Source organism: Salvelinus namaycush, chromosome 27 (genome assembly GCF_016432855.1).
Source record: "Salvelinus namaycush isolate Seneca chromosome 27, SaNama_1.0, whole genome shotgun sequence".
NCBI classification, from domain to species: Eukaryota; Metazoa; Chordata; class Actinopteri; order Salmoniformes; family Salmonidae; genus Salvelinus; species Salvelinus namaycush.
Window position 1 is genome coordinate 2,983,756 of NC_052333.1, and position 27,360 is coordinate 3,011,115.

At 43.1% G+C, this 27,360-nt stretch overlaps 1 protein-coding gene and 1 long non-coding RNA gene across 4 annotated transcripts in view; both read right to left on the reverse strand.

Moving 5' to 3' along the window:
• LOC120022566 overlaps positions 1–2,178 on the reverse strand; it is a 9,316-nt gene extending 7,138 nt beyond the window's left edge. The window contains exon 1 of the long non-coding RNA XR_005472616.1: positions 1,939–2,178. This is a non-coding gene — a long non-coding RNA (uncharacterized LOC120022566). The remainder of the gene's footprint in view (positions 1–1,938) is intronic.
• A 6,509-nt stretch (positions 2,179–8,687) lies between these two features.
• The window catches only part of LOC120022072 (low density lipoprotein receptor adapter protein 1-A-like), a 37,266-nt gene continuing 18,593 nt past the window's right edge, over positions 8,688–27,360 (reverse strand). The window contains exons 2-10 of one of the 3 annotated variants that reach the window (XM_038965882.1): positions 26,275–26,417; positions 25,731–25,843; positions 24,500–24,614; positions 13,703–13,775; positions 13,446–13,541; positions 12,823–12,968; positions 12,301–12,335; positions 11,462–11,493; positions 9,204–9,367 (exon numbers count right to left, since the gene is read on the reverse strand). In XM_038965882.1, the coding sequence (XP_038821810.1) occupies positions 9,321–9,367; positions 11,462–11,493; positions 12,301–12,335; positions 12,823–12,968; positions 13,446–13,541; positions 13,703–13,775; positions 24,500–24,614; positions 25,731–25,843; positions 26,275–26,417 (800 nt within the window). In that variant the 3' untranslated portion in view covers positions 9,204–9,320. Of the gene's footprint in view, positions 9,368–11,461; positions 11,494–12,300; positions 12,336–12,822; positions 12,969–13,445; positions 13,542–13,702; positions 13,776–15,702; positions 16,290–24,499; positions 24,615–25,730; positions 25,844–26,274; positions 26,418–27,360 lie in introns of those variants that run through there. The other 2 variants (XM_038965881.1, XM_038965883.1) reach the window with 2 other exon arrangements.

Below are 27,360 nucleotides of genomic sequence, written 5' to 3' on the forward strand. Positions count from 1 at the left end.
GTGTTGTTAAGGCAGAGCAGCACTTTATTATAGACAGACTTCTCCCCATCTTAGCTACTGTTGTAACATATCAATAGGTTTTGACCATCCAGGGTTACTCCAAGCAATTTAGTCACCTCAACTTTCTCCATTTCCACATTATTTATTGCAAGATTTTGTTGAGGTTTAGGGTTTAGTGAATGATTTGTCCCAAATAAAATGTGTTTCATTTTTTAAATAGTTACACATAATTTATTCCTTGCCACCCATTCTGAAACTAACTGCAGCTCTTTGTTAAGTGTTGTAGTCATTTCAGTCACTGTAGTAGCTGACGTGTATAGTGTTGAGTCATTCGCATACATAGACACACTGGTTTTACTCAAAGCCAGAGGCAGGTTGTTAGTAAAACTTTTTTAAATTAAGGGGCCTAGGCAGCTGCCCTGGGGAATTCCTGCTTCTACCTGGATTATGTTGGAGAGGCTTCCATTAAAGAACACCCTCTGTGTTCTGTTAGACAGGTAACTCTTTATCCACAATATAGCCGGGGGTGTAAAGCCATAACACATACGTTTTTCCAGCAGCAGGCTATGATCGATAATGTCAAAAGCCACACTGAAATCTAACAAAACAGCCCCCCAAACTTTTTATCATTAATTTCTCTCAGCCAATCATCAGTCATTTGTGTAAGAGCTGTGCTTGTTGAATGTCCTTGCCTATAAACTTTACTAAGGGTTGGTAACAGGCTGATTGGATGGCTATTTGAGACAGTGAAGGGTGCTTTACTATTCTTGGGTAGCGGAATTACTTTCGCTTTCCTCCAAGCCTGGGGGCATACACTTTCTAGTAGGCATACATTGAAGATATAGCAAAAAGGAGTGGCAATATCATCCACTTATCTTCAGTAATTTTGATAGACGACAATAATTTTTTCACCTCCTCCACACTCACTTTACGGAATTCAAAAGTACATTTCTTGCCTTTCATAATTTGGTCAGATATACTTGGATGTGTACTGTCAGTGTTTGTTGCTGGCATGTCATGCCTACGTTTGCCTACGTTTCATTCTTGCCAATGAAATTTTTTTTTTTAAGTAGCTGGTTAATATAATTTGTTTTTGTAATGAATGAGCCATCTGATTCAATGAATGAGTTTGCAATTTTTTCCCCCCAACATTTCATTGAAGGTGCTCAAAAACGTGTTACTATCATTCTTTATGTCATTTATCTTTGTTTCATAGTGTATTTTCTTTTTCTTTTTATTCAGTTTAGTCACATGATTTTTCAATTTGCCGTACGTTTGCCAATCGGTTGTGCAGCCAGACTTATTTGCCGTTCCTGTTGCCTATCTCAACCATACCATTTTTCAATTCCTCATCAATCCAAGGGGCTTTAACAGTTTTTACAGTCATTTTCTTAAATGGGTGCGTACTTATTAGTAACTGGAATAAGCAATTTCAGAAATGTGTCAAGTGCAACGTCTGTTTACTCCACATTACACACCACGGACCAACAGATATTATTTACGTCAACCACACAGGAATCACTACAAAACTTATATTATATTAAGCCCAGCCTTTGGAACTTTGGTTTTCCTAGATATGGCTACTATATTGTGATCACTACATCCGATGGATTAGGATACTGCTTTCAAGCTAATTTCTGCAGCATTAGTAAAGATGTGATCAATACATGTTGATGAGTTGGTTCCTGTACGGTTTGTAACTACCCTGGTAGGTTGACTGATAACCTGAACCAGGTTGCAGGCACTGGTTACAGTTTGAAGCTTTTTCTTGAGTGGGCAGCTTGATGAAAGCCAGTCAATATTTAAATCACACAGAAAATATATATCTCTGTTGATATCACATACATTATCAATCTTTCACTCATGTTACCCAGATACTGACTGTTAGCACTTGGTGGTCTATAGCTTTAGGTGAGGCAGATGAACCTGTAGCCATACCTGTAGCCAGTGTAAATCCTCTACCTTTGCCTCTTCCTCTCCAGTCGGTCCTTGCTATCCGGGATCCTTGGGATGGCCCTAAAAGTTGACATTTTAAATGGTTACGGTTAGGGTTTAGGGTAGGTGTTAAGGTTAGGATGCAGGGTAGGTGTTAAGGTTAGAGTAGCTGTTAAGGTTAGGGTAGGGGTTAAGGTTAAGGGTTAGGGTAGGCTTTAGGGTAGGGGTTAAGGTTAAGGGTTAGGGTAGGCTTTAGGGTAGGGGTTAAGGGGAGGGTTTAGGGTGTGTTAGGCTTTAGGGTAGGGGTTAAGGGGAGGGTTTAGGGTGTGTTAGGCTTTAGGGTAGGGGTTAAGGGGAGGGTTTAGGGTGTGTTAGGCTTTAGGGTAGGGGTTAAGGGGAGGGTTTAGGGTGTGTTAGGCTTTAGGGTAGGGGTTAAGGTTAGGGTTTAGGGTAGGCTTTAGGGCAGGGGTTAAGGTTAGGGTTTAGGGTGTGTTAGGCTTTAGGGTAGGGGTTAAGGGGAGGGTTTAGGGTTGGTTAGGCTTTAGGGTAGGGGTTAAGGGGAGGGTTTAGGGTTGGTTAGGCTTTAGGGTAGGGGTTAAGGGGAGGGTTTAGGGTGTGTTAGGCTTTAGGGTAGGGGTTAAGGGGAGGGTTTAGGGTGTGTTAGGCTTTAGGGTAGGGGTTAAGGTTAAGGGTTAGGGTAGGCTTTAGGGTAGGGGTTAAGGTTAAGGGTTAGGGTAGGCTTTAGGGTAGGTGTTAAGGGGAGGGTTTAGGGTGTGTTAGGCTTTAGGGTAGGGGTTAAGGGGAGGGTTTAGGGTGTGTTAGGCTTTAGGGTAGGGGTTAAGGGGAGGGTTTAGGGTGTGTTAGGCTTTAGGGTAGGGGTTAACGGGAGGGTTTAGGGTGTGTTAGGCTTTAGGGTAGGGGTTAAGGTTAGGGTCTAGAATAGGGGTTAAGGTTAGGGTATAGGGTAGGGTTTAAGGTTAGGGTTTAGGGTAGGGGTTAAGGTAAGGGTTAAGGTTAGGGTCTAGAGTAGGGGTTAAGGTTAGGGTTTAGGGTAGGGTTTAGGGTAAGTATGGGTACTGAGGGTGCTGCAGCACCCCCTGAAAAAAATCTGAATTTAAATTTAAACAATATTCCAGTTAGTGCTAACCCTCCATGGCCTGGATCAGCACGGCCAGCCAGTGCATCAATTAAAACAGGTCCCCCCTGAGCACTCAGTGGAACCAAAAGCATAAATTAGCTTTACTGTACAGCGAGGCAGAACTAAAGATCTCACCGAAAAATACTGAGTCACACTGGCACACACTGAGGCACACAGACGCATACTGAAGAACACTGAGTAGCACTTATGCACACAATCAATACTGAGACACACTGAATCAATACTGAGGCACACTGAATCAATACTGAGGCACACTGAATCAATACTGAGACACACTGAATCAATACTGAGGCATACTGAATCAATACTGAGACACACTGAATCAATACTGAGACACACTGAATCAATACTGAGACACACTGAATCAATACTGAGACACACTGAATCAATACTGAGGCACACTGAATCAATACTGAGGCACACTGAATCAATACTGAGACACACTGAATCAATACTGAGACACACTGAATCAATACTGAGACACACTGAATCAATACTGAGACACACTGAATCAATACTGAGGCATACTGAATCAATACTGAGACACACTGAATCAATACTGAGACACACTGAATCAATACTGAGACACACTGAATCAATACTGAGGCACACTGAATCAATACTGAGGCACACTGAATCAATACTGAGACAGACTGAATCAATACTGAGACAGACTGAATCAATACTGAGACACACTGAATCAATACTGAGGCACACTGAATCAATACTGAGGCACACTGAATCAATACTGAGACACACTGAATCAATACTGAGGCACACTGAATCAATACTGAGACACACTGAATCAATACTGAGGCACACTGAGACACACTGAATCAATACTGAGGCACACTGAATCAATACTGAGGCACACTGAATCAATACTGAGACACACTGAATCAATACTGAGACACACTGAATCAATACTGAGGCACACTGAATCAATACTGAGGCACACTGAATCAATACTGAGGCACACTGAATCAATACTGAGGCACACTGAATCAATACTGAGGCACACTGAATCAATACTGAGGCACACTGAATCAATACTGAGACACACTGAATCAATACTGAGACACACTGAATCAATACTGAGACACACTGAATCAATACTGAGGCACACTGAATCAATACTGAGGCACACTGAGACACACTGCATCAATACTGAGGCACACTGAATCAATAATGAGGCACACTGAATCAATACTGAGGCACACTGAATCAATACTGAGACACACTGAATCAATACTGAGACACACTGAATCAATACTGAGGCACACTGAATCAATACTGAGACACACTGAATCAATACTGAGGCACACTGAATCAATACTGAGACACACTGAATCAATACTGAGGCACACTGAATCAATACTGAGGCACACTGAATCAATACTGAGGCACACTGAATCAATACTGAGACACACTGAATCAATACTGAGGAACACTGAATCAATACTGAGGAACACTGAATCAATACTGAGGCACACTGAATCAATACTGAGACACACTGAATCAATACTGAGACACACTGAATCAATACTGAGACACACTGAATCAATACTGAGACACACTGAATCAATACTGAGACACACTGAATCAATACTGAGACACACTGAATCAATACTGAGGCACACTGAATCAATACTGAGACACACTGAATCAATACTGAGGCACACTGAATCAATACTGAGGCACACTGAATCAATACTGAGGCATACTGAATCAATACTGAGGCACACTGAATCAATACTGAGACACACTGAATCAATACTGAGACACACTGAATCAATACTGAGACACACTGAATCAATACTGAGGCACACTGAATCAATACTGAGGCACACTGAATCAATACTGAGGCACACTGAATCAATACTGAGGCACACTGAATCAATACTGAGACACACTGAATCAATACTGAGACACACTGAATCAATACTGAGACACACTGAATCAATACTGAGACACACTGAATCAATACTGAGGCACACTGAATCAATACTGAGACACACTGAATCAATACTGAGACACACTGAATCAATACTGAGACATACTGAATCAATACTGAGACACACTGAATCAATACTGATGGAAAATCTTGATTGATGAAAAGTGGATAGATTTTCACAAAAGGTTTATGTATGGGCTTCAAATGAGGCAACAAAGATTGTTGGAATGTTTCTTGACTTCTTCCTTAAAGTAGCTGTCCAGTGATTTGCGGTCTCTATTAAATATGATCTGTAATTGGATACAATATGGGTGAAATTGCAGCATTTCTGTGTTGGAATGGTGTGGGCGTATACCGGTCATTAAAAATATTCATGACAAGTAAACAGCTGATTGGCCAGCTCAGCCAATGAGCCGTCTCGGCCAAAATCCTGACGTCATCCTCAAGAGGAAATAGCCAGCATTTTTTTTTTTAAACGGTCTGTTTGAGATACAAGTTTGAGGTCGGGTTTTTGAAATGTTTTTTTCTCAAATTTACACGTTGACCACAAATACATGTACAGACGTAGGATCTTAATTTGATCTTAAAAATAATCATGCAACAACCGGAAATATAAATTATTATGTGGATTATAATAATGAACATTTTTTGTAGGGGTTGATACATTTTTCACAACAGAAAATCGAATTTCAAAGTGGAAATTACAAACTTCAAAAGCCTTTTTTAAACCTGAAATACACAACAAGTTAAACATTTCCTGCATTGCAAGTTCTCCTGCAACAGGGTGATCAAATGAAGATCCTACACATGTATAGGACCAGTCAACGACATTATTTGGGCATGAGTTAACAGATTAAGAGCTTTTAAAAAAAAAGGTAGATATTCACTGGACAGTTATTTTAAAATATCTAGAAAGAAAAGCTCAATATTCTCTGCCTGTCTGTCACTCAAGTGGAGATCAGACATGGCATCAGTGAGCCTGAGTGCTTTCCTTCCTCTGTCTGCTCCTTCAAGTCTTTAAGAACCCCTCTCATTTATTTCTCCTGCCATCACTTCACCATGCAGCCACATGTTGTCAGAATGTCAAGAGGAAGGAGCTATGTGAAATCAAATATTTCATTCCACCATCTCACTCATTCAATATGTTCTACATAAAGTGTATTTGCCGTGCATTAGATTAGATTTTGTTGTTGCTCTACCCCCCAGTACTAAACACATCTGATTCCACTATATCATTGGTTGAGACCAGAATTTGATTAATCATATGTGTTAGAACATAGACCTGCAGACACACTGCAGACACACTGCAGCCCTCTGAGACCCAAGTTGGTCAACCCTGCTACTGGAATCAACTCAAAGTGAAGACCATTCAGACTTCAGCTTTATGTTGTGTTGTAGTTTCTCCCATGGAGAATCAGATCTAGGACAGGGACATAGTGCCAGAAGCAGGGTACACTAGCTGTAGGGTGAATAGTAAAGCTCTTCAGTACCAGAAGCAGTGTACACTAGCTGTAGGGTGAATAGTAAAGCTCTTCAGTACCAGAAGCAGTGTACACTAGCTGTAGGGTGAATAGTAAAGCTCTTCAGTACCAGAAGCAGGGTACACTAGCTGTAGGGTGAATAGTAAAGCTCTGATGCACAGTATCAGGGGGATGAAGGGACAGAGAGATGTAGTCTGGTCCCCTTGCTCCTGCCCAGTAACATGATTACTGAGCCTCACACACTCACACGTTGCCAGACATGTTCTGTTCTGTAGCGTGAAGAGGATTCTAAAGAGCTGAGAGACACGTGGGTCAGCACACACACACACACACACACACAGATAAACGTATATTTGCACATGCACACACGTCCGCGCACGCAAACACACACACACTCACTCAGACCTGCACGCTCTCTCACACACACATATATACAAAAAAATTTGCAAACATGAAAATGTGGATTTTTTTGACAAGTGGTTGAGAAAAGGTTTATTAACCAGTAACTTGCCTCAAAAGGACATTCCCCCCCCCCCCCCCCTCTGACTTTTTACAGATTTTATATTCTCTTTTCTTGCTCTTTCGCACACAGGAGATTGTACAAAAATCTTTATAAAGATTAATACCGTAGATGCTGACCACCCACACCTTGACCTTAACACACTCGTGGGTGGGTGGCATTTTGTGGATTTTGCTGGTGTCTGTAAGGTGTGCAACACACACCCACCCACAAAGTATGGAGTACACATTACTGGCATTTTCTCAGCTGCAGTTTGTAAGGACTTTGTATAAGACCAGCTGGCTTCATCTGCAGGATTTCATTTATCTAATTTCCAGTGGGCATGCATTACATCACACTAGTGTTGTCAGTTCAGCGCTGGAGAGGAGGGAGGAGAGAAGAGAGGAGGAGAGAGAGGAGAGTCAGGAGGAAGCCACTAAGGACTATTGAGATGTAACCAATGGTGGAATGTGGTACAGTGCTGCCACCTGCTGGTGAAAAAAGATAATCTGCACTGTCAGTGTGTGTCATGCAACAGGAAACATCCTTTCCTAGAAGTAGACGAAATAACTGTTCAATTTCATATACATAACAAAAAAAATGTTATTCAAAGTTCTGCTGGTATACAGTATTACATGGCGTATTGGACATAAGGGTAGAGATAGCCAACAGAACAGGGTGAAACTTGTCAGAAAGGAATTTACTACAATACATCTCTTTTCCTGGGTCACGTTAAATAGGCAGGCACAAAACAGAAAAAAATTGTTCCCGAACAAGTTGGAAAGAAATTCAGGTAGTACCTCTTTTTCAAAAAAGTGCTTTCTCCTGTTTCATGGCAACTGAACCAGTCTCTAGTATGTAAAGAATGCATGCCCAATACAACTACAGAAAGTAAGCAGTACCTAAATGTATCGTCTTGCTTGGTCTTTATGGTACCGAGTGTGTTTATGTTCAATACTATATATATATATATAATACATATTTACTGTGACAGATGAAGACTAGTTTAACTCCAAATCTCAAAACTGGGTGGCTCGAACCCTGAATGCTGATTGGCTGACAGCCGTGGTATATCAGACTGTATACCATCGGTATGACAAAACATTTATTTTTACTACTCTAATTACGTTGGTAACCAGTTTATAATAGCAATAAGGCACCTCAGGGGTTTTGTGGTACGGCTAAGGGCTGCGTCCAGGCACTCCGCGTCACATCGTGCATAAGAACAGCCCTTAGCCGTGTTATATTGGGCACATACTACACTGGCCTTATAGCTTAAATATAAATCTGACATCTCATGATGTATGATTATAACCAACACAAAATACATACACATAGAAAAATAATACTGATTACGGTCCAAATAGTACTACTGTCTACTACTGCAGTAAATTAAAGAACAAAGTAAACAAAACAATCTAGGCTGACACACCGAGTGGTATATTTTAGCAATAAGGTCAGAGGGGGTGTGGTATATGGCCAATATACCACGGCTAAGGGATGTTCTTATGTATACGATGCAATTTGGAGTGCCTGTATACAGCCCTTAGCCGTGGTATTTTGGCCAATATACCACAAACCCCCGAGGTGCCTTATTGCTATTATAAACTGGTTACCAACTTAATTAGAGCAGTATAAAATACATGTTTTGTTATACCCGTGGTATACAGTCTGATATACCATGGCTTTCAGCCAATCAGCATTCAGGGCTTGAAGCACCCAGTTTATAAAAAGATATAAGGTACCAAGTCAAATCCTGAGCGTCTACCCATAATCCCTAGCATCTACCCATAACCCCTAGCGTCTACCCATAATCCCTAGCGTCTACCCATAGACTCTTCCTGGCGACCCCATGTATATCTACAATATGATAGAACCTCAACCAAAGCTCTCAACCTATGCAGTCCTTTCAGATCTATAAGGGAGAGGGAGTCAACTAGGGAATAAGGACAGAGGCAAGGGATCGGTTTGGAATGGAACCAGTCAACTCTTCTACGGCCCAATCCGAAATCGACCCCTAGACCCTGTGTCCTGTGCACTTGTGGAGATCTGAGAGGACTTGACAGGTGCACACAATATAGTATAGTTCCAGCATAGGGCCTAGCGGTTGATTTGGGATTAGGCCAAAGACTAAAAAGGCTGTGCCTCTTGGTCGCCCTCTGGTGGTCGATCAGAAGCCAAAGAAGTCGTCCCCAATGGTGGTATTCTTGTTTGATGCATTCTTATTGGTCATGTTCTTGTTGGGTGTGTTCCCATTGGCCCAGTCAGGTTCTATCAGCCAATCCTGGGGGGTCACCCCAATGTCCAAGACCTGGGGGTTAGTACGGGATACCGCCAGTCTGGAGGGGGGAGAGATGGGAAGGGAGAAGGGAGGCGAGAAGGGTTATCGATTGGAGCGAGGGATGGGGAGAGGGGGGTGGAGAGCGAGAGAAGAGAAGAGAGAGGGGTGGGGAGAGGGGGGAAGAGAGAGAGAGAAGAGAGAGGGGGAAGAGAGAGAGAGAGAGAGAAGAGAGAGTGGGGAAGAGAGAGAGAGAAGAGGGGGTGGGGAGAGGGGGAAGAGAGAGAGAGGGGAAGAGAGAGAGAGAGAAGAGGGGGTGGGGAGAGGGGGAAGAGAGAGAGAAGAGAAGAGGGGGTGGGGAGATAGAAATGGAAAGAATCTGAGGTGGGGTTAGAGAGGGAGAAAACATTTCTTGGAGAACTACATCATTAAGAGGCAACGTGTGAAGAAAACACACATTTAGGGATGGATTACAGATGATTCAACACCCCATGACTTTGATATCAATTGATTTGACATCATTAGCTTATGTTATTAGCATTTCGCTATGATTTTTGTCATCTTGATGGTTATTCAGTGTTATTTACAACAATAACACATTATTTAGCAGGTATTTAGGTAGAAAGGATAGGACTATGTGTATTCAGTCTGCCGTCATGTCAGTCTTTTTTCTGTGTGTGTCAGTCAACGCAACAATGTAAAGTTTTTTTGGGGGGACTTCAGAAACAACAACACAAAGCTATAACCTCCCTACTGAAAGGGAGAGGACACACCATAGTCTGTTAGTCTCCCTGAACTAAGGGTTTATGTCCAGTAGTTTGATCCCTACTGAAAGGGAGAGGACACACCGTAGTCTGTTAGTCTCCCCTGAACTAAGGGTTTATGTCCAGTAGTTTGATCCCTACTGAAAGGGAGAGGACACACCGTAGTCTGTTAGTCTCCCCTGACCTAAGGGTTTATGTCCAGTAGTTTGATCCCTACTGAAAGGGAGAGGACACACCGTAGTCTGTTAGTCTCCCTGAACTAAGGGTTTATGTCCAGTAGTTTGATCCCTACTGAAAGGGAGAGGACACACCGTAGTCTGTTAGTCTCCCTGAACTAAGGGTTTATGTCCAGTAGTTTGATCCCTACTGAAAGGGAGAGGACACACCGTAGTCTGTTAGTCTCCCCTGACCTAAGGGTTTATGTCCAGTAGTTTGATCCCTACTGAAAGGGAGAGGACACACCGTAGTCTGTTAGTCTCCCTGAACTAAGGGTTTATGTCCAGTAGTTTGATCCCTACTGAAAGGGAGAGGACACACCGTAGTCTGTTAGTCTCCCTGAACTAAGGGTTTATGTCCAGTAGTTTGATCCCTACTGAAAGGGAGAGGACACACCGTAGTCTGTTAGTCTCCCCTGAACTAAGGGTTTATGTCCAGTAGTTTGATCCCTACTGAAAGGGAGAGGACACACCATAGTCTGTTAGTCTCCCTGAACTAAGGGTTTATGTCCAGTAGTTTGATCCCTACTGAAAGGGAGAGGACACACCGTAGTCTGTTAGTCTCCCCTGAACTAAGGGTTCATGTCCAGTAGTTTGATCCCTACTGAAAGGGAGAGGACACACCATAGTCTGTTAGTCTCCCTGAACTAAGGGTTCATGTCCAGTAGTTTGATCCCTACTGAAAGGGAGAGGACACACCATAGTCTGTTAGTCTCCCCTGAACTAAGGGTCAATGTCCAGTAGTTTGAACCCAGGAAGGACAGTTTGTATAAACCCACAGGGCTGAATTAACCATAATTACAACGCTGATCCATTCTGGGTTAGAATGAGCTGTCTGTCTGTCTGTATTAAACTGGGGTATTCTAAACCTCTCTAACCCTGACTTGCTCCACCATAGTGGACCAGCAGAACTGGAATGATCCCAATCAGAAGTGAACTGATGCAGTACAACAGTGGGGTCCTATACATTAATATACATGGAGCAAATGTGCTATTGTGTACACATGAGATATTGGGTCTGATAGGAGTTGAGACACACAGGAAGTTACTAAACATCAACACAGTCACAAAACATGAATGGAGGGGTCATAACATACACAAAGGCTGTTACAGTAGCACAAGGACTGTTTATGGTTGGGTCAGTAGACTGGATTATGATTGTGTTGGTTAGGTTACCTGGAGACGACTCATAGTTATCCAGCCTGGGGCTGGAGAGACAACAAACAGGGCAGGATTAAGGAGGGGAGGTAGAGCTGCACTCTGCATCTCTCTCTCTCTTCTTTCACTCATTCACTCCATTTTATGTCTGTTTTTTTACTCTCAAGGTTGGACTCAATTCAGAATTTTGGAATCGACTCCCATTCAACTCATTAGTTGAAATTCAAAATTGGCCACATCCCACAGGATGTAGAATTTTGAGTGACAGGAAGAAAAATTGAATTCAGTGCAATTTAAAGAACTTTCACTCAGTCATAGAACGTGAGTTTCATTGAATCTGACCGGTCACACTTTCTCTGGAAACAATGTTCATATATTATTTTAACATTAGTGCTTCGAATAGTTTCCACCAAACATTTCATTTGTTTCGCTTCTTTATTGAACAACATGTAAATGATTCATGAAATAACTTAGAATATTTGTATATAACAATATTTTTCATGTATATTTGTATAGACTACACCCAATATAGAATAGAAGAGGCATTGGAATGTAATTGAATTCAATTACATTTCCTTTCATTCAAATTGTAATTTCAATGATGTATCCTGTTTACTACTTCAATTCAAATTCAAGACTCTCTACCTCTCTGACCATTTCTCTATTCTAACCTGTAAGTCTGTGACTCATTCCCTAGATGGAGCTATAGAGCCACATTCTCCAAAAGCTGCAATCAAGTTCAGGGAAATCTGATCTGAGCAAATCAATGAGCTGATTTCTGTGGTCAAGCAGCAACAAGGAGATCCAGACTAGTGGCCGCTTATCGACAACAGATACATTTAGGACGAGTGTCTTACCTAGAAAAAGCTTCATCCAAGTCTTCCTCAATTTCCTGCAAGAAAGAGAGAAAGGAGAGAGAGAGAGAGAGAGCGCGAGAGTGCAAAAGAGGAAAGAGAGAAAGGAGGAGAGAGAGAGAGAGCGAGAGTGCAAAAGAGGAAAGAGAGAAAGGAGGAGAGAGAGCGCGAGAGTGCAAAAGAGGAAAGAGAAAGGAGGAGAGAGAGAGAGAGCGAGAGTGCAAAAGAGGAAAGAGAGAAAGGAGGAGAGAGAGCGCGAGAGTGCAAAAGAGGAAAGAGAGAAAGGAGGAGAGAGAGAGAGAGCGAGAGTGCAAAAGAGGAAAGAGAGAAAGGAGGAGAGAGAGAGAGAGCGAGAGTGCAAAAGAGGAAAGAGAGAAAGGAGGAGAGAGAGAGAGAGCACGAGAGCGAGCGCGAGAGTGCAAAAGAGAGAAAGAGAAAGAAAGATTTGTTTTTGTAGCCAAAATATTTCCTCCCATTTCATTCTAAGTGTAGAGAGAAACGGTTGATGGATAATTTGAGACATACCCAGACAGTGTTGTTGTCATCATTGTGCTCGGGAGCAGTGTGGTTGTCCACCTTGAACTCCTCGTTGCCATTGGTTTCCAGAACCGCGGCAACATGAGTCAGTTCCTCCAGGTCCAGTAGGTTACCAGTGGCAACATCTATGGAGACTATCAGACAGTAATGTGTGAGTATTTCCAGTTTGATACCAACTGCTTACAGAAACTCAGGCCTAAATGCCATGGATCCAATCAAGACCACAGTAAGAAAACACAAGGGAACAAACGCAATCAAAAGAGAAGAACAGAGTAAGTTACATTATTATTAGTCAGGGGAGGAAGGGAGATGCTATCAGAAAGACATGTATTCTGATAACATTATACTATAAACAAGGTCTTTTGTGTCTGCATCAGATAAAGACAGTGTCTCTGTGGCTGGCAGCCCAATTCTGATATGTCTTCCACTAATTGGTCTTTTGACCAATTTCATCAAACTTTTTCAGAATCAGATCTTTTTTTCAGAGCTGATCCGATTGGTCAAAATACCAAAATGGGGAGGAAAGATCTGTGTAAATGTAGCCTGTGTCTCTCGCTGTGTGTGTGTCCTCGTGTGTGTGTGTGTGTCCTTGTGTGTGCGTATCACCTTACTTCCTCCTTTGAGACTAGGCAGGTTGTTTGATCTTTCTGACTCGGCGCTGCTGGTTGCTTCTCCAGCTGAGCTGGACTTCACTCTCTTCTCTTCCTCTACAAGACAGATTTAATAAAAAAAAAATAATAATAATAATAATAATACCGTCTACACACACCCAGAAATACAAAAAAATTGACCTTGTGACTTGTGTAAATGTGTGTGTGCACGTGCACATCTCCAGGGTTGTGTGTAATTGGGTTTAAATAGCACCTACCTTCCTTAGCAACCTGCCACAACTCAAAGGCCACTCTAAAGGCCTGTGCTACAGTCAGAGTCACTGCCTGGGCCTAGGGGGGAGAAAAAGACCATTCACAACGCTGTTATAATGCTATAAGCCCTAAATGATACAACATTAACTTCCATTAGCAATCAAAAGGACACTGAAAGCCAACGGCCTAGACCCTTGCCTAGGTCTTAGGGGAGAGGGGGACCATGCATAGGCTGTTATAATGCTATAAGCCCTAAATGATACAACATTAACTTCCATTAGCAATCAAAAGGACACTTGCCTAGGTCTTAGGGGAGAGGGGGACCATGCATAGGCTGTTATAATGCTATAAGCCCTAAATGATACAACATTAACTTCCATTAGCAATCAAAAGGACACTTGTCTAGGTCTTAGGGGAGAGGGGGACCATGCATAGGCTGTTATAATGCTATAAGCCCTAAATGATACAACATTAACTTCCATTAGCAATCAAAAGGACACTTGTCTAGGTCTTAGGGGAGAGGGGGACCATGCATAGGCTGTTATAATGCTATAAGCCCTAAATGATACAACATTAACTTCCATTAGCAATCAAAAGGACACTTGCCTAGGTCTTAGGGGAGAGGGGGACCATGCATAGGCTGTTATAATGCTATAAGCCCTAAATGATACAACATTAACTTCCATTAGCAATCAAAAGGACACTTGTCTAGGTCTTAGGGGAGAGGGGGACCATGCATAGGCTGTTATAATGCTATAAGCCCTAAATGATACAACATTAACTTCCATTAGCAATCAAAAGGACACTTGTCTAGGTCTTAGGGGAGAGGGGGACCATGCATAGGCTGTTATAATGCTATAAGCCCTAAATGATACAACATTAACTTCCATTAGCAATCAAAAGGACACTTGTCTAGGTCTTAGGGGAGAGGGGGACCATGCATAGGCTGTTATAATGCTATAAGCCCTAAATGATACAACATTAACTTCCATTAGCAATCAAAAGGACACTTGCCTAGGTCTTAGGGGAGAGGGGGACCATGCATAGGCTGTTATAATGCTGCATAAACATGTATTAAAGGAATAATGCACTGTGTCTCTTCTTCATTAGTCCACTGTCCATAGAGTCCCAACTTTCAAAAAGATAATTGTATCTTGCCACATCATGATGTGTTATTCCCATTAGCAATTAAAACACACTGAACTAAAATATAAACACAACAGGTAAAGTGTTGGTCCCATGTTTCATGATCTGAAATAAAAGATCCCAGAAATGTTCCATACGCACAAAAATGCTTATTTCCCTCAAATGTTGTGTTTATATCCCTGTTAGTGAGCATTTCTCCTTTGCCAAGATAATCCATCCAACTGACAGGTGTGGCATATCAAGAAGCGGATTATACAGCATGATCATTACACAGGTGCACCTTGTACTGGGGACAATAGAAGGCCACCACCATCACTACCACCACCATCACACTACCACCACCATCACTACCACCACCATCATCACTACCACCACCACCATCACCACTACCATCACTACCACCACCATCACCACCATCACTACCACCACCACCATCACTACCACCACCATCACACTACCACCACCACCACACTACCACCACCATCACACTACCACCACCACCACCACCACCATCACTACCGCCATCATCACCATCACTACCGCCATCATCACCATCACCACCACCACCATCACTACCACCACCATATTGGACTGTTGGTATGATGTTCTTTTTCTGAAATGCTGTGTTACTTTTACGCCAGATGTGACGGGACGCACACCTTCCAAAAAGTTCACCTTTTGTCTCGTCAGTCCACAGAATATTTCCCCAAAAGTCTTGGGGATCAACAAGATGTTTTTTGCCAAAAGGGAGACGAGCCTTTATGTTATTTTTGGTCAGCAGTGGTTTTCACCTCGGAACTCTGCCATGGATGCCATTTTTGCCCAGTCTCTTTCTTATGGTTGAGTCATGAACACTGACCTTATCTGAGGCAAGTGAGGCCTGCAGTTCTTTAGATGTTGTTGTGGGTTCTTTTGTGACCTCTTGGATGAGTCGTCGCTGCGCTCTTGGGGTAATGTTGGTAGGCCGGCCACTCCTGGGAAGGTTCACCACTGTTCCAAATGTTCTCCATTTGTGGGTAATGTCTCTCACCGTGGTTCGCTGGAGTCCCAAAGCTTTAGAAATGGCCTTGTAACCCTTTCCAGACGGATAGATGTCAATTACTTTATTTCTCATCTGTTCCTGAATTTCGTTGGATCGTGGCATGATGTCTTGCTTTTTGAGATCTTTTGTCCTACTTCACTTTGTCAGACAGGTTCTATTTAAGTGATTTCTTGATTCAACAGGTCTGGCAGTAATCAGGCCTGGGTGTGGATAGTGAAATTGAACTCAGCTTTCCAAAACATGTGATTAACCAGTAAATTCATTATTTAACAAGGGGGGGGGGGGGGGGCAATTACTTTGTCACATAGGGCCATGAAGGTTTGGATAGCTTTTTTCCCCTTAATAAATAAAATTATCACTTAAAAACTGCATTTTGTGTTTACTTGGGTTATCTTTGTGTAATATTTAAATTTGTTTGATGATCTGAAACATTTAAATGTGACAAATGCGCAAAAAAATAAGAAATCAGGAAGGAGGCAAATACTTTTTCACAGCACTGAATACAGTGGGGCAAAAAAGTATTTAGTCAGCCACCAATTGTGCAAGTTCTCCCACTTAAAAAGATGAGAGAGGCCTGTAATTTTCATCATAGGTACACTTCAACTATGACAGACAAAATGAGAAAAAAAAATCCAGAAAATCACATTGTAGGATTTTTTATGAATTTATTTGCAAATTATGGTGGAAAATAAGTATTTGGTCACCTACAAACAAGCAAGATTTCTGGCTCTCACAGACCTGTAACTTCTTCTTTAAGAGGCTCCTCTGTCCTCCACTCGTTACCTGTATTAATGGCACCTGTTTGAACTTGTTATCAGTATAAAAGACACCTGTCCACAACCTCAAACAGTCACACTCCAAATTCCACTATGGCCAAGACCAAAGAGCTGTCAAAGGACACCAGAAACAAAATTGTAGACTTGCACCAGGCTGGGAAGACTGAATCTACAATAGGTAAGCAGCTTGGTTTGAAGAAATCAACTGTGGGAGCAATTATTAGGAAATGGAAGACATACAAGACCACTGATAATCTCCCTCGATCTGGGGCTCCACGCAAGATCTCACCCCGTGGGGTCAAAATGATCACAAGAACGGTGAGCAAAAATCCCAGAACCACATGGGGGGACCTAGTGAATGACCTGCAGAGAGCTGGGACCAAAGTAACAAAGCCTACCATCAGTAACACACTACGCCGCCAGGGACTCAAATCCTGCAGTGCCAGACGTGTCCCCCCTGCTTAAGCCAGTTCATGTCCAGGCCCGTCTGAAGTTTGCTAGAGAGCATTTGGATGATCCAGAAGAAGATTGGGAGAATGTCATATGGTCAGATGAAACCAAAATATAACTTTTTGGTAAAAACTCAACTCGTCGTGTTTGGAGGACAAAGAATGCTGAGTTGCATCCAAAGAACACCATACCTACTGTGAAGCATGGGGGTGGAAACATCATGCTTTGGGGCTGTTTTTCTGCAAAGGGACCAGGACGACTGATCCGTGTAAAGGAAAGAATGAATGGGGCCATGTATCGTGAGATTTTGAGTGAAATCCTCCTTCCATCAGCAAGGGCATTGAAGATGAAACGTGGCTGGGTCTTTCAGCATGACAATGATCCCAAACACACCGCCCGGGCAACGAAGCACTGGCTTCGTGTGAAGCATTTAAAGGTCCTGGAGTGGCCTAGCCAGTCTCCAGATCTCAACCCCATAGAAAATCTTTGGAGGGAGTTGAAAGTCTGTGTTGCCCAGCAACAGCCCCAAAACATCACTGCTCTAGAGGAGATCTGCATGGAGGAATGGGCCAAAATCAGAGCAACAGTGTGTGAAAACCTTGTGAAGACTTACAGAAAACGTTTGACCTCTGTCATTGCCAACAAAGGGTATATAACAAAGTATTGAGATAAACTTTTGTTATTGACCAAATACTTATTTTCCACCATAATTTGCAAATAAATTCATAAAAAATCCTACAATGTGATTTTCTGGATTTTTTTTCTCATTTTGTCTGTCATAGTTGAAGTGTACCTATAATGAAAATTACAGGCCTCTCTCATCTTTTTAAGTGGGAGAACTTGCACAATTGGTGGCTGACTAAATACTTTTTTGCCCCACTGTATATATATATATATATATATATATAAAGTATATGTGGGATATGATACAGACAATAACATCGATGGAAGCTGCAATCTGCAGTATTAAAGCTGATCTACACCTGTTGATGGAATTTATATGTTTAAATTAATGATTAGATTACTCCACCCTGAAACCATATAATTGTATGAAATTGATTAGAATCATAGAATTATTATTAATGATTTGTGTAGTTTTAGTCAGTAAAATTATATAATCTGTACAATATGTCTCTATAGTATCTTAAACACAGACTGTCTGAGCAAGATTTGGTGCCGACCTTGGCTAGGGGCCACTGAGAGATTAGGGAGAGGACAGGGAGTGCTTCTCATGGTCCCTTATCTTTGTCGGCTGGGTAGTGGGACAGTGTGTCCGTAGGATATCTACTGTTCCTGTGTATGCATATGCGTAGGATACCTACTGTTTGTGTGTGAATGTAAGTGCGTAAGGAGCCAGTATAAAATGAATGGTTTTGTACAACGAACTAGCGCTCTCGTGAATAAACATTTTGACTATCATAGCTGGGGCCTCCGTCTGTTTCATTTCAACCAGTATCTTACAAATTCTTGGTTGCAGACCGAGTAGTTTAATTGAATTGGGTTTATGAACATGGAGAACATAATTCTCGTGACAACCCCCTAAAAACAAACAATAAAATAGTCGGCCACTAGGAGCGCCGCCTCTGGAGGAGCATCTTCTGGTTTGCTTACGGCCCTATACATCTCGTTGAGTGTGGTCTTAGTGCATCGGATTGTGGTGGTCAATAGAATGATATGATTTTTTTGTTTGTTGATAAACTCTCTTGGTAAAAACACTGCTCAAAAAAATAAAGGGAACACTTAAACAACACAATGTAACTCCAAGTCAATCACACTTCTGTGAAATCAAACTGTCCACTTAGGAAGCAACACTGATTGACAATAAATTTCACATGCTGTTGTGCAAATGGAATAGACAAAAGGTGGAAATTATAGGCAATTAGCAAGACACCCCCAATAAAGGAATGGTTCTGCAGGTGGTGACCACAGACCACTTCTCAGTTCCTATGCTTCCTTGCTGATATTTTGGTCACTTTTGAATGCTGGCGGTGCTTTCACTCTAGTGGTAGCATGAGACGGAGTCTACAACCCACACAAGTGGCTCAGGTAGTGCAGCTCATCCAGGATGGCACATCAATGCGAGCTGTGGCAAGAAGGTTTGCTGTGTCTGTCAGCGTAGTGTCCAGAGCATGGAGGCGCTACCAGGAGACAGGCCAGTACATCAGGAGACGTGGAGGAGGCCGTAGGAGGGCAACAACCCAGCAGCAGGACCGCTACCTCCGCCTTTGTGCAAGGAGGTGCACTGCCAGAGCCCTGCAAAATGACCCTCCAGCAGGCCACAAATGTGCATATAAATACTCCACTCTGGACACTACGCTGACAGACACAGCAAACCTTTTTGCCACAGCTCGCATTGATGTGCCATCCTGGATGAGCTGCACTACCTGAGCCACTTGTGTGGGTTGTAGACTCCGTCTCATGCTACCACTAGAGTGAAAGCACCGCCAGCATTCAAAAGTGACCAAAATATCAGCAAGGAAGCATAGGAACTGAGAAGTGGTCTGTGGTCACCACCTGCAGAACCATTCCTTTATTGGGGGTGTCTTGCTAATTGCCTATAATTTCCACCTTTTGTCTATTCCATTTGCACAACAGCATGTGAAATTTATTGTCAATCAGTGTTGCTTCCTAAGTGGACAGTTTGATTTCACAGAAGTGTGATTGACTTGGAGTTACATTGTGTTGTTTAAGTGTTCCCTTTATTTTTTTGAGCAGTATATTATGGTCAACAGGTTATCATGAGATTCTAACTCAGGAGGGCAGAACCTCCAGACTTCCTTAATATTAGGGCCGGCAGGTAGCCTAGTGGTAAGAGGCGGCAGGTAGCCTAGTGGTTAGAGGCGGCAGGTAGCCTAGTGGTAAGAGGCGGCAGGTAGCCTAGTGGTAAGAGGCGGCAGGTAGCCTAGTGGTTAGAGGCGGCAGGTAGCCTAGTGGTTAGAGGCGGCAGGTAGCCTAGTGGTTAGAGGCGGCAGGTAGCCTAGTGGTAAGAGTCGGCAGGTAGCCTAGTGGTAAGAGTCGGCAGGTAGCCTAGTGGTAAGAGGCGGCAGGTAGCCTAGTGGTTAGAGGCGGCAGGTAGCCTAGTGGTTAGAGGCGGCAGGTAGCCTAGTGGTTAGAGGCGGCAGGTAGCCTAGTGGTTAGAGGCGGCAGGTAGAATGATATGATTTTTTCCCTAGTGGTTAGAGGCGGCAGGTAGCCTAGTGGTTAGAGGCGGCAGGTAGCCTAGTGGTAAGAGGCGGCAGGTAGCCTAGTGGTTAGAGGCGGCAGGTAGCCTAGTGGTTAGAGGCGGCAGGTAGCCTAGTGGTTAGAGGCGGCAGGTAGCCTAGTGGTAAGAGGCGGCAGGTAGCCTAGTGGTTAGAGGCGGCAGGTAGCCTAGTGGTTAGAGTTGGCAGGTAGCCTAGTGGTAAGAGGCGGCAGGTAGCCTAGTGGTTAGAGGCGGCAGGTAGCCTAGTGGTTAGAGGCGGCAGGTAGCCTAGTGGTAAGAGTCGGCAGTTAGCCTAGTGGTTAGAGGCGGCAGGTAGCCTAGTGGTAAGAGTCGGCAGGTAGCCTAGTGGTAAGAGGCGGCAGTTAGCCTAGTGGTAAGAGGCGGCAGTTAGCCTAGTGGTTAGAGTGTTGGACTAGTAACCGAAAGGCTGCAAGATCAAATCCCCGAGCTGACAAGGTAAAAATCTGTCGTTCTGCGCCTGAACAAGGCAGTTATTGTTCACCTAATACCTTTTTGCACTATTGATTAGAGCCTGTAAGTAAGCATTTCACCTGTTGTATTTGGCGCACGTGACAAATAAACTTTGATTTGATTTGTTCCTGAGGCCGTCATTGTAAATAAGAATTTGTTCTTAACCGACTTGCCTAGTTAAATAAAGGTTAAATAAATAAATAAAATGAGAGATCACGCACCAGCTGTTGTCAATAAAGAGACACACGCCACCCCTCCTGAGCTCACCCGACGCTGCCGTTCTGTCCTGCTGGTGCAGAGACAAAAACAGATAGAGGTATATTATCCATGTCCTTGTTCAGCCAAGTTTCCTAGAAACATGGGATACTACAGTTCTTCAGGTCCCGTTGATAGGATAGTCTCCAACGGCACTCGTCTAGTTTCTTGATTTGTGATTGTACATTCGCCTAGAGGCAGTTTATTTTACTCTGCTGCAGTTTCATCAGGGTGCTCGCACGTCAAGCCGTCTCTTTCTCTTCCCGAGTGTCGGGGATCAGGGCCTGGCCCGGGGTGAGCAGAGCGGCCAACCCGTTGATGTAGAAATCTTCATCCAAATGGAGGTTAGTGATCGCTGTTCTAATGTCCAGAAGCTTCTTTTAAAAGGTCATGGAAAAAGATGGCGGAAACATTATGTACAACAACAAAAAGAGAAGTCAAGATTCGCTATTTTGCGCTAATTGGTCACGAGCCCGTAAAACTTCCACTATACATTCACAAGCATCATTCTCAAGAACTTGGGGTGTTGGGGGTGGGGTCCCCAAAACAGTGCTAAATAAAAATGAGGTCCCAAGAAATTCTAGAGAAAGAAAATGAGGTCCCTTCTGAAGAAGTTGAAATAGCACTGCTGTAGAGAACCTGTAACAGCTCGAAATCACAGAGGGTACACAGAGCACATTATATAAACGACTCAAATACAAACATCAACATGGCCAAAATATTCAAACAAACCAGCGCCATCAAACTATACTATTGAACAACACCAAAACCATCCCTCAATGTTCTCCGACAGACACGTGAAACATTTTTGAGACTATATCGACAGTGGACTAATGAAGAAAATACCTATAGGTAGTTTGGATTATTCCCTTAACAGTCGAAGCCACTGTCATTAAAAGCTAACCTTGGGGCCAAAGAGAGAACGTTTTTAAAAACTACTTTATCGAACCACACATTGACACAGAGGTGTAAAACATCACTGGCATCGTTAACTTTCAACGACCTTGTCAACCTTGATTGCCTGTAACAAAATATTTTCTCTCAGTCAGTAGCAAAGCATATAAATACTCCACTGTGGATACATTCACACCGCTGGGAGAGCTACAGTGTTGGCAGACTGTCAAAGGTCATCAGTATCCAATCTCTCTCCTGCAGAGAGAGGGGGGTTGGAGAGAGTATTGGGTTATACGAGAGACGGCAGGGTGAATTGGGAGGTAAGATGAAGAGTCCTCCAGATTGACAGTAGGAAGTTGAAGGGGGGACGAGGAGTGAAACCTAATGTTTTGTCCTGGGGGAGACAGAACGATAGAAGGCAACAGTCAAGATGTAAGGGTTGGGGGAACGGTTATCTCGAAAGCAAACGCGTATCATGTTCTAAGGCAGGCTTTTGTTCCAGCCCTGCTGTGATACACCCGATTCAGGTGCTCAAGGTCCTGCTGAGCGGCGGATTAGTACAGTCAGCTGTGCTTAGAGCAGGGCTGGAACAAAAACCTTGCCCACCTGTAGTTGGATGCATTTCTGTGTCTAACCTCTACTCTTCTGAAAGACAGCTGCATGGTTAACTCCAGATAGACGTTCTCTAGACTAAGCAGATCCCATCCAGTCCTTTCAAATTATAGGGGTTGTTGTGCACCAGTTCAGATCCCATCCAGTCCTTTCAGATTATAGGGGTTGTTGTGTACCAGTTCAGATCCCATCCAGTCCTTTCAGATTATAGGGGTTGTTGTGTATCAGTTCAGATCCCATCCAGTCCTTTCAGATTATAGGGGTTGTTGTGTACCAGTTCAGATCCCATCCAGTCCTTTCAGATTATAGGGGTTGTTGTGTATCAGTTCATATCCCATCCAGTCCTTTCAGATTATAGGGGTTGTTGTGTATCAGTTCAGATCCCATCCAGTCCTTTCAGATTATAGGGGTTGTTGTGTATCAGTTCAGATCCCATCCAGTCCTTTCAGATTATAGGGGTTGTTGTGTACCAGTTCAGATCCCATCCAGTCCTTTCAGATTATAGGGGTTGTTGTGTACCAGTTCAGATCCCATCCAGTCCTTTCAGATTATAGGGGTTGTTGTGCACCAGTTCAGATCCCATCCAGTCCTTTCAGATTATAGGGGTTGTTGTGTACCAGTTCAGATCCCATCCAGTCCTTTCAGATTATAGGGGTTGTTGTGTATCAGTTCAGATCCCATCCAGTCCTTTCAGATTATAGGGGTTGTTGTGTACCAGTTCAGATCCCATCCAGTCCTTTCAGATTATAGGGGTTGTTGTGTATCAGTTCATATCCCATCCAGTCCTTTCAGATTATAGGGGTTGTTGTGTACCAGTTCAGATCCCATCCAGTCCTTTCAGATTATAGGGGTTGTTGTGTACCAGTTCAGATCCCATCCAGTCCTTTCAGATTATAGGGGTTGTTGTGTATCAGTTCAGATCCCATCCAGTCCTTTCAGATTATAGGGGTTGTTGTGTATCAGTTCAGATCCCATCCAGTCCTTTCAGATTATAGGGGTTGTTGTGTATCAGTTCAGATCCCATCCAGTCCTTTCAGATTATAGGGGTTGTTGTGTACCAGTTCAGATCCCATCCAGTCCTTTCAGATTATAGGGGTTGTTGTGTACCAGTTCAGATCCCATCCAGTCCTTTCAGATTATAGGGGTTGTTGTGTATCAGTTCATATCCCATCCAGTCCTTTCAGATTATAGGGGTTGTTGTGTACCAGTTCAGATCCCATCCAGTCCTTTCAGATTATAGGGGTTGTTGTGTACCAGTTCAGATCCCATCCAGTCCTTTCAGATTATAGGGGTTGTTGTGTATCAGTTCAGATCCCATCCAGTCCTTTCAGATTATAGGGGTTGTTGTGTATCAGTTCAGATCCCATCCAGTCCTTTCAGATTATAGGGGTTGTTGTGTACCAGTTCAGATCCCATCCAGTCCTTTCAGATTATAGGGGTTGTTGTGTATCAGTTCATATCCCATCCAGTCCTTTCAGATTATAGGGGTTGTTGTGTATCAGTTCAGATCCCATCCAGTCCTTTCAGATTATAGGGGTTGTTGTGTATCAGTTCATATCCCATCCAGTCCTTTCAGATTATAGGGGTTGTTGTGTACCAGTTCAGATCCCATCCAGTCCTTTCAGATTATAGGGGTTGTTGTGTACCAGTTCAGATCCCATCCAGTCCTTTCAGATTATAGGGGTTGTTGTGTATCAGTTCAGATCCCATCCAGTCCTTTCAGATTATAGGGGTTGTTGTGTACCAGTTCAGATCCCATCCAGTCCTTTCAGATTATAGGGGTTGTTGTGTACCAGTTCAGATCCCATCCAGTCCTTTCAGATTATAGGGGTTGTTGTGTATCAGTTCAGATCCCATCCAGTCCTTTCAGATTATAGGGGTTGTTGTGTACCAGTTCAGATCCCATCCAGTCCTTTCAGATTATAGGGGTTGTTGTGTACCAGTTCAGACTCACCACTTTCCTCTTGGGGCAGAGGTAGGCGTGGCACTCCAGTGTTCCGTTGAGGGTGTTCTGGGAGATGTAGGCAAACACCTTGTCGTGCAGCTTGTCCGCCGTGCAGTAGGATAACCTGCAGGACACAGGGCAAAGGTGAAAGGTCAGAGGGCATTATAAAGTCAGAGGTTACAGATATGGTTCAAAATGGCAAGTATCCTCTGTGACAAACCAGGACGCCATAAAAGCTTGGTCAACGTGTGGGAACAAACGCTCTGGCAGAGTGTGTGTGTGTGTATATATATATATGTGGCCACCCAGCTCTGTACAGATCAGGTCTCCTGTAGGGAGCTGTATTTTCAAAAACATTCCTCCTTCCCACACTCCTCTCCTTTCCCCTTCTCCTTCTCACCTTCCCACCTCCCATCTCCTTCCCACCTCCCCATCTCCCACCTCGGGTTTCCCTCCAAAGAAAAACAAGAAGTAGGTCAGCTGTGTTTGTATACATGGAGTCAATCTGTTTGTATACATGGAGTCAATCTGTTTGTATACATGGAGTCAATCTGTTTGTATACATGGAGTCAATCTGTTTGTATACATGGAGTCAATCTGTTTGTATACATGGAGTCAATCTGTTTGTATACAAGGAGTCAATCTGTTTGTATACAAGGAGTCAATCTGTTTGTATACACGGAGTCAATCTGTTTGTATACACGGAGTCAATCTGTTTGTATACATGGAGTCAATCTGTTTGTATACAAGGAGTCAATCTGTTTGTATACATGGAGTCAATCTGTTTGTATACAAGGAGTCAATCTGTTTGTATACATGGAGTCAATCTGTTTGTATACATGGAGTCAATCTGTTTGTATACAAGGAGTCAATCTGTTTGTATACATGGAGTCAATCTGTTTGTATACATGGAGTCAATCTGTTTGTATACATGGAGTCAATCTGTTTGTATACATGGAGTCAATCTGTTTGTATACAAGGAGTCAATCTGTTTGTATACAAGGAGTAAATCTGTTTGTATACAAGGAGTCAATCTGTTTGTATACAAGGAGTCAATCTGTTTGTATACAAGGAGTCAATCTGTTTGTATACATGGAGTCAATCTGTTTGTATACATGGAGTCAATCTGTTTGTATACAAGGAGTCAATCTGTTTGTATTTTTGTCAAGGTAGAGGTCACACAACACAAATACAATTTGCAACCATTGTGGTAGGATACACAGCAGAGCCACAGCACTACCTGTATATGGAGATGTTGTCTAGTAGCTGGTTGGTTAGACTGTCGTACAGCATTAAACCCTGAGGAGAAACCTTTAGAGACATCTTCTGAGGCTTCTGGCCTCCCGCTTTGGCCTGGAGGGGGTCGAGTTGATGACAGAGAACATAGATTCATTACAAACACATTATTCCTAATGGTTTGATCTGGATCGATAAGAGATAATATAACAACAATAATGAAGATCATGTATGACAATTTTCAAATAATATCATCGTTATCATCATCACAGCAATGCTTACTAATAGATCTAAGATAAAATATGACAACAAAATAATGATACCAATAAGGGTGAGATAATTGACAATTGTTTTCTAAAGAGCAGGCCACGTTATTCAGTCATCTTGAAGTATTTCAACAACAACAAAAAATAAATGCTGTTCTTGAGAGGAGAAGCAATGAAGAGCCACTCCAAAAATGTGATCGCAATCTAAACCCAAGTGCTTAGGGACTTCCTGTGCTTTGAACTTCCAGTCTCTCCTATTTCCTGTATGACATCACAGCTCACCGTGGCAACAATCCTCTTGACGGCAGCTGCTGATAGTTCCTCTCCTTTGGGCTGATCCACCAGGGTCATGCCTAGGTGACGGAGGTTAAAGGTCATGCCGTCTACAACAGTCTCTGTCATGTCTGTCCAGTTCTCAGGAAGTTCTGAAGGAGAGAGAGGGATGCAGGGAGGGAGAAAGAGAGAGAGGTAGGGAGAAAGAGAGAGAGAGGTAGGAGAAAGAGAAAGAGAGAGAGAGGTAGAGAGAGAGAGGGAGAAAGAGAGAGAGGTAGAGAGAGAGGTAGGGAGAAAGAGGTAGGGAGGGAGAGAGAGAGATGCAGGGAGGGAGAGAGAGAGAGAGGTAGGGAGTGGGGGAGAGAGAGAGAGAGAGAGAGAGAGAGAGAGAGAGGGATGCAGGGAGGGAGAAAGAGAGAGAGAAAGAGAGAGGGAGGGAGAAAGAGAGAGTTTGGGAGGGAGAGAGAGAGTTTGGGAGGGAGAAAGAGAGAGAGGTAGGTAGGGAGGGAGAAAGAGAGAGGTAGGTAGGGAGGGAAGGAGTTCAGAGGTTATAAGAGTGTAAGGAATAAGGGGTCAAACAGAGATAAAACTCTATGGGGTCAAGATTAGATGTATCCGTCCAGTCCCCAAGCAGCTAGGTGGGTCAATGTTCAGAGATCATTTTCAATCATGTTTGAGAACAGGGTCAATATTATGTATAAGATCGATACAGGTGGCTGTATGTCTGCTTCTAAAATAGTGTTTTCTGTTGCGTCAGTGTTGGTCTGTCATGAATTTGTGGAGTACAAGGTAAATAAGCTGCTCTCCATCTGAAATGGTTTTAGAAACCCTGTCTACGGTCAGGCTGGAAGAAAATAACTGCATGCAAAAGTATACCGAACAAAAATATAAAAATGCAACAATTTCAACACTTTTACTGAGTTACAGTTCATATATATGTAGTAAAACAGTCAATTTAAATAAATTCATTAGGCCCTAATCTATGGATTTCACATGGCTGGGCAGGGGTGCAGCCATGGGTGGACCTGGGAGGGCATAGGTCCACCCACTTGGGATCCAGGCCCTCGCAGTGGGGAGCCAGGCCCAGCCAATCAG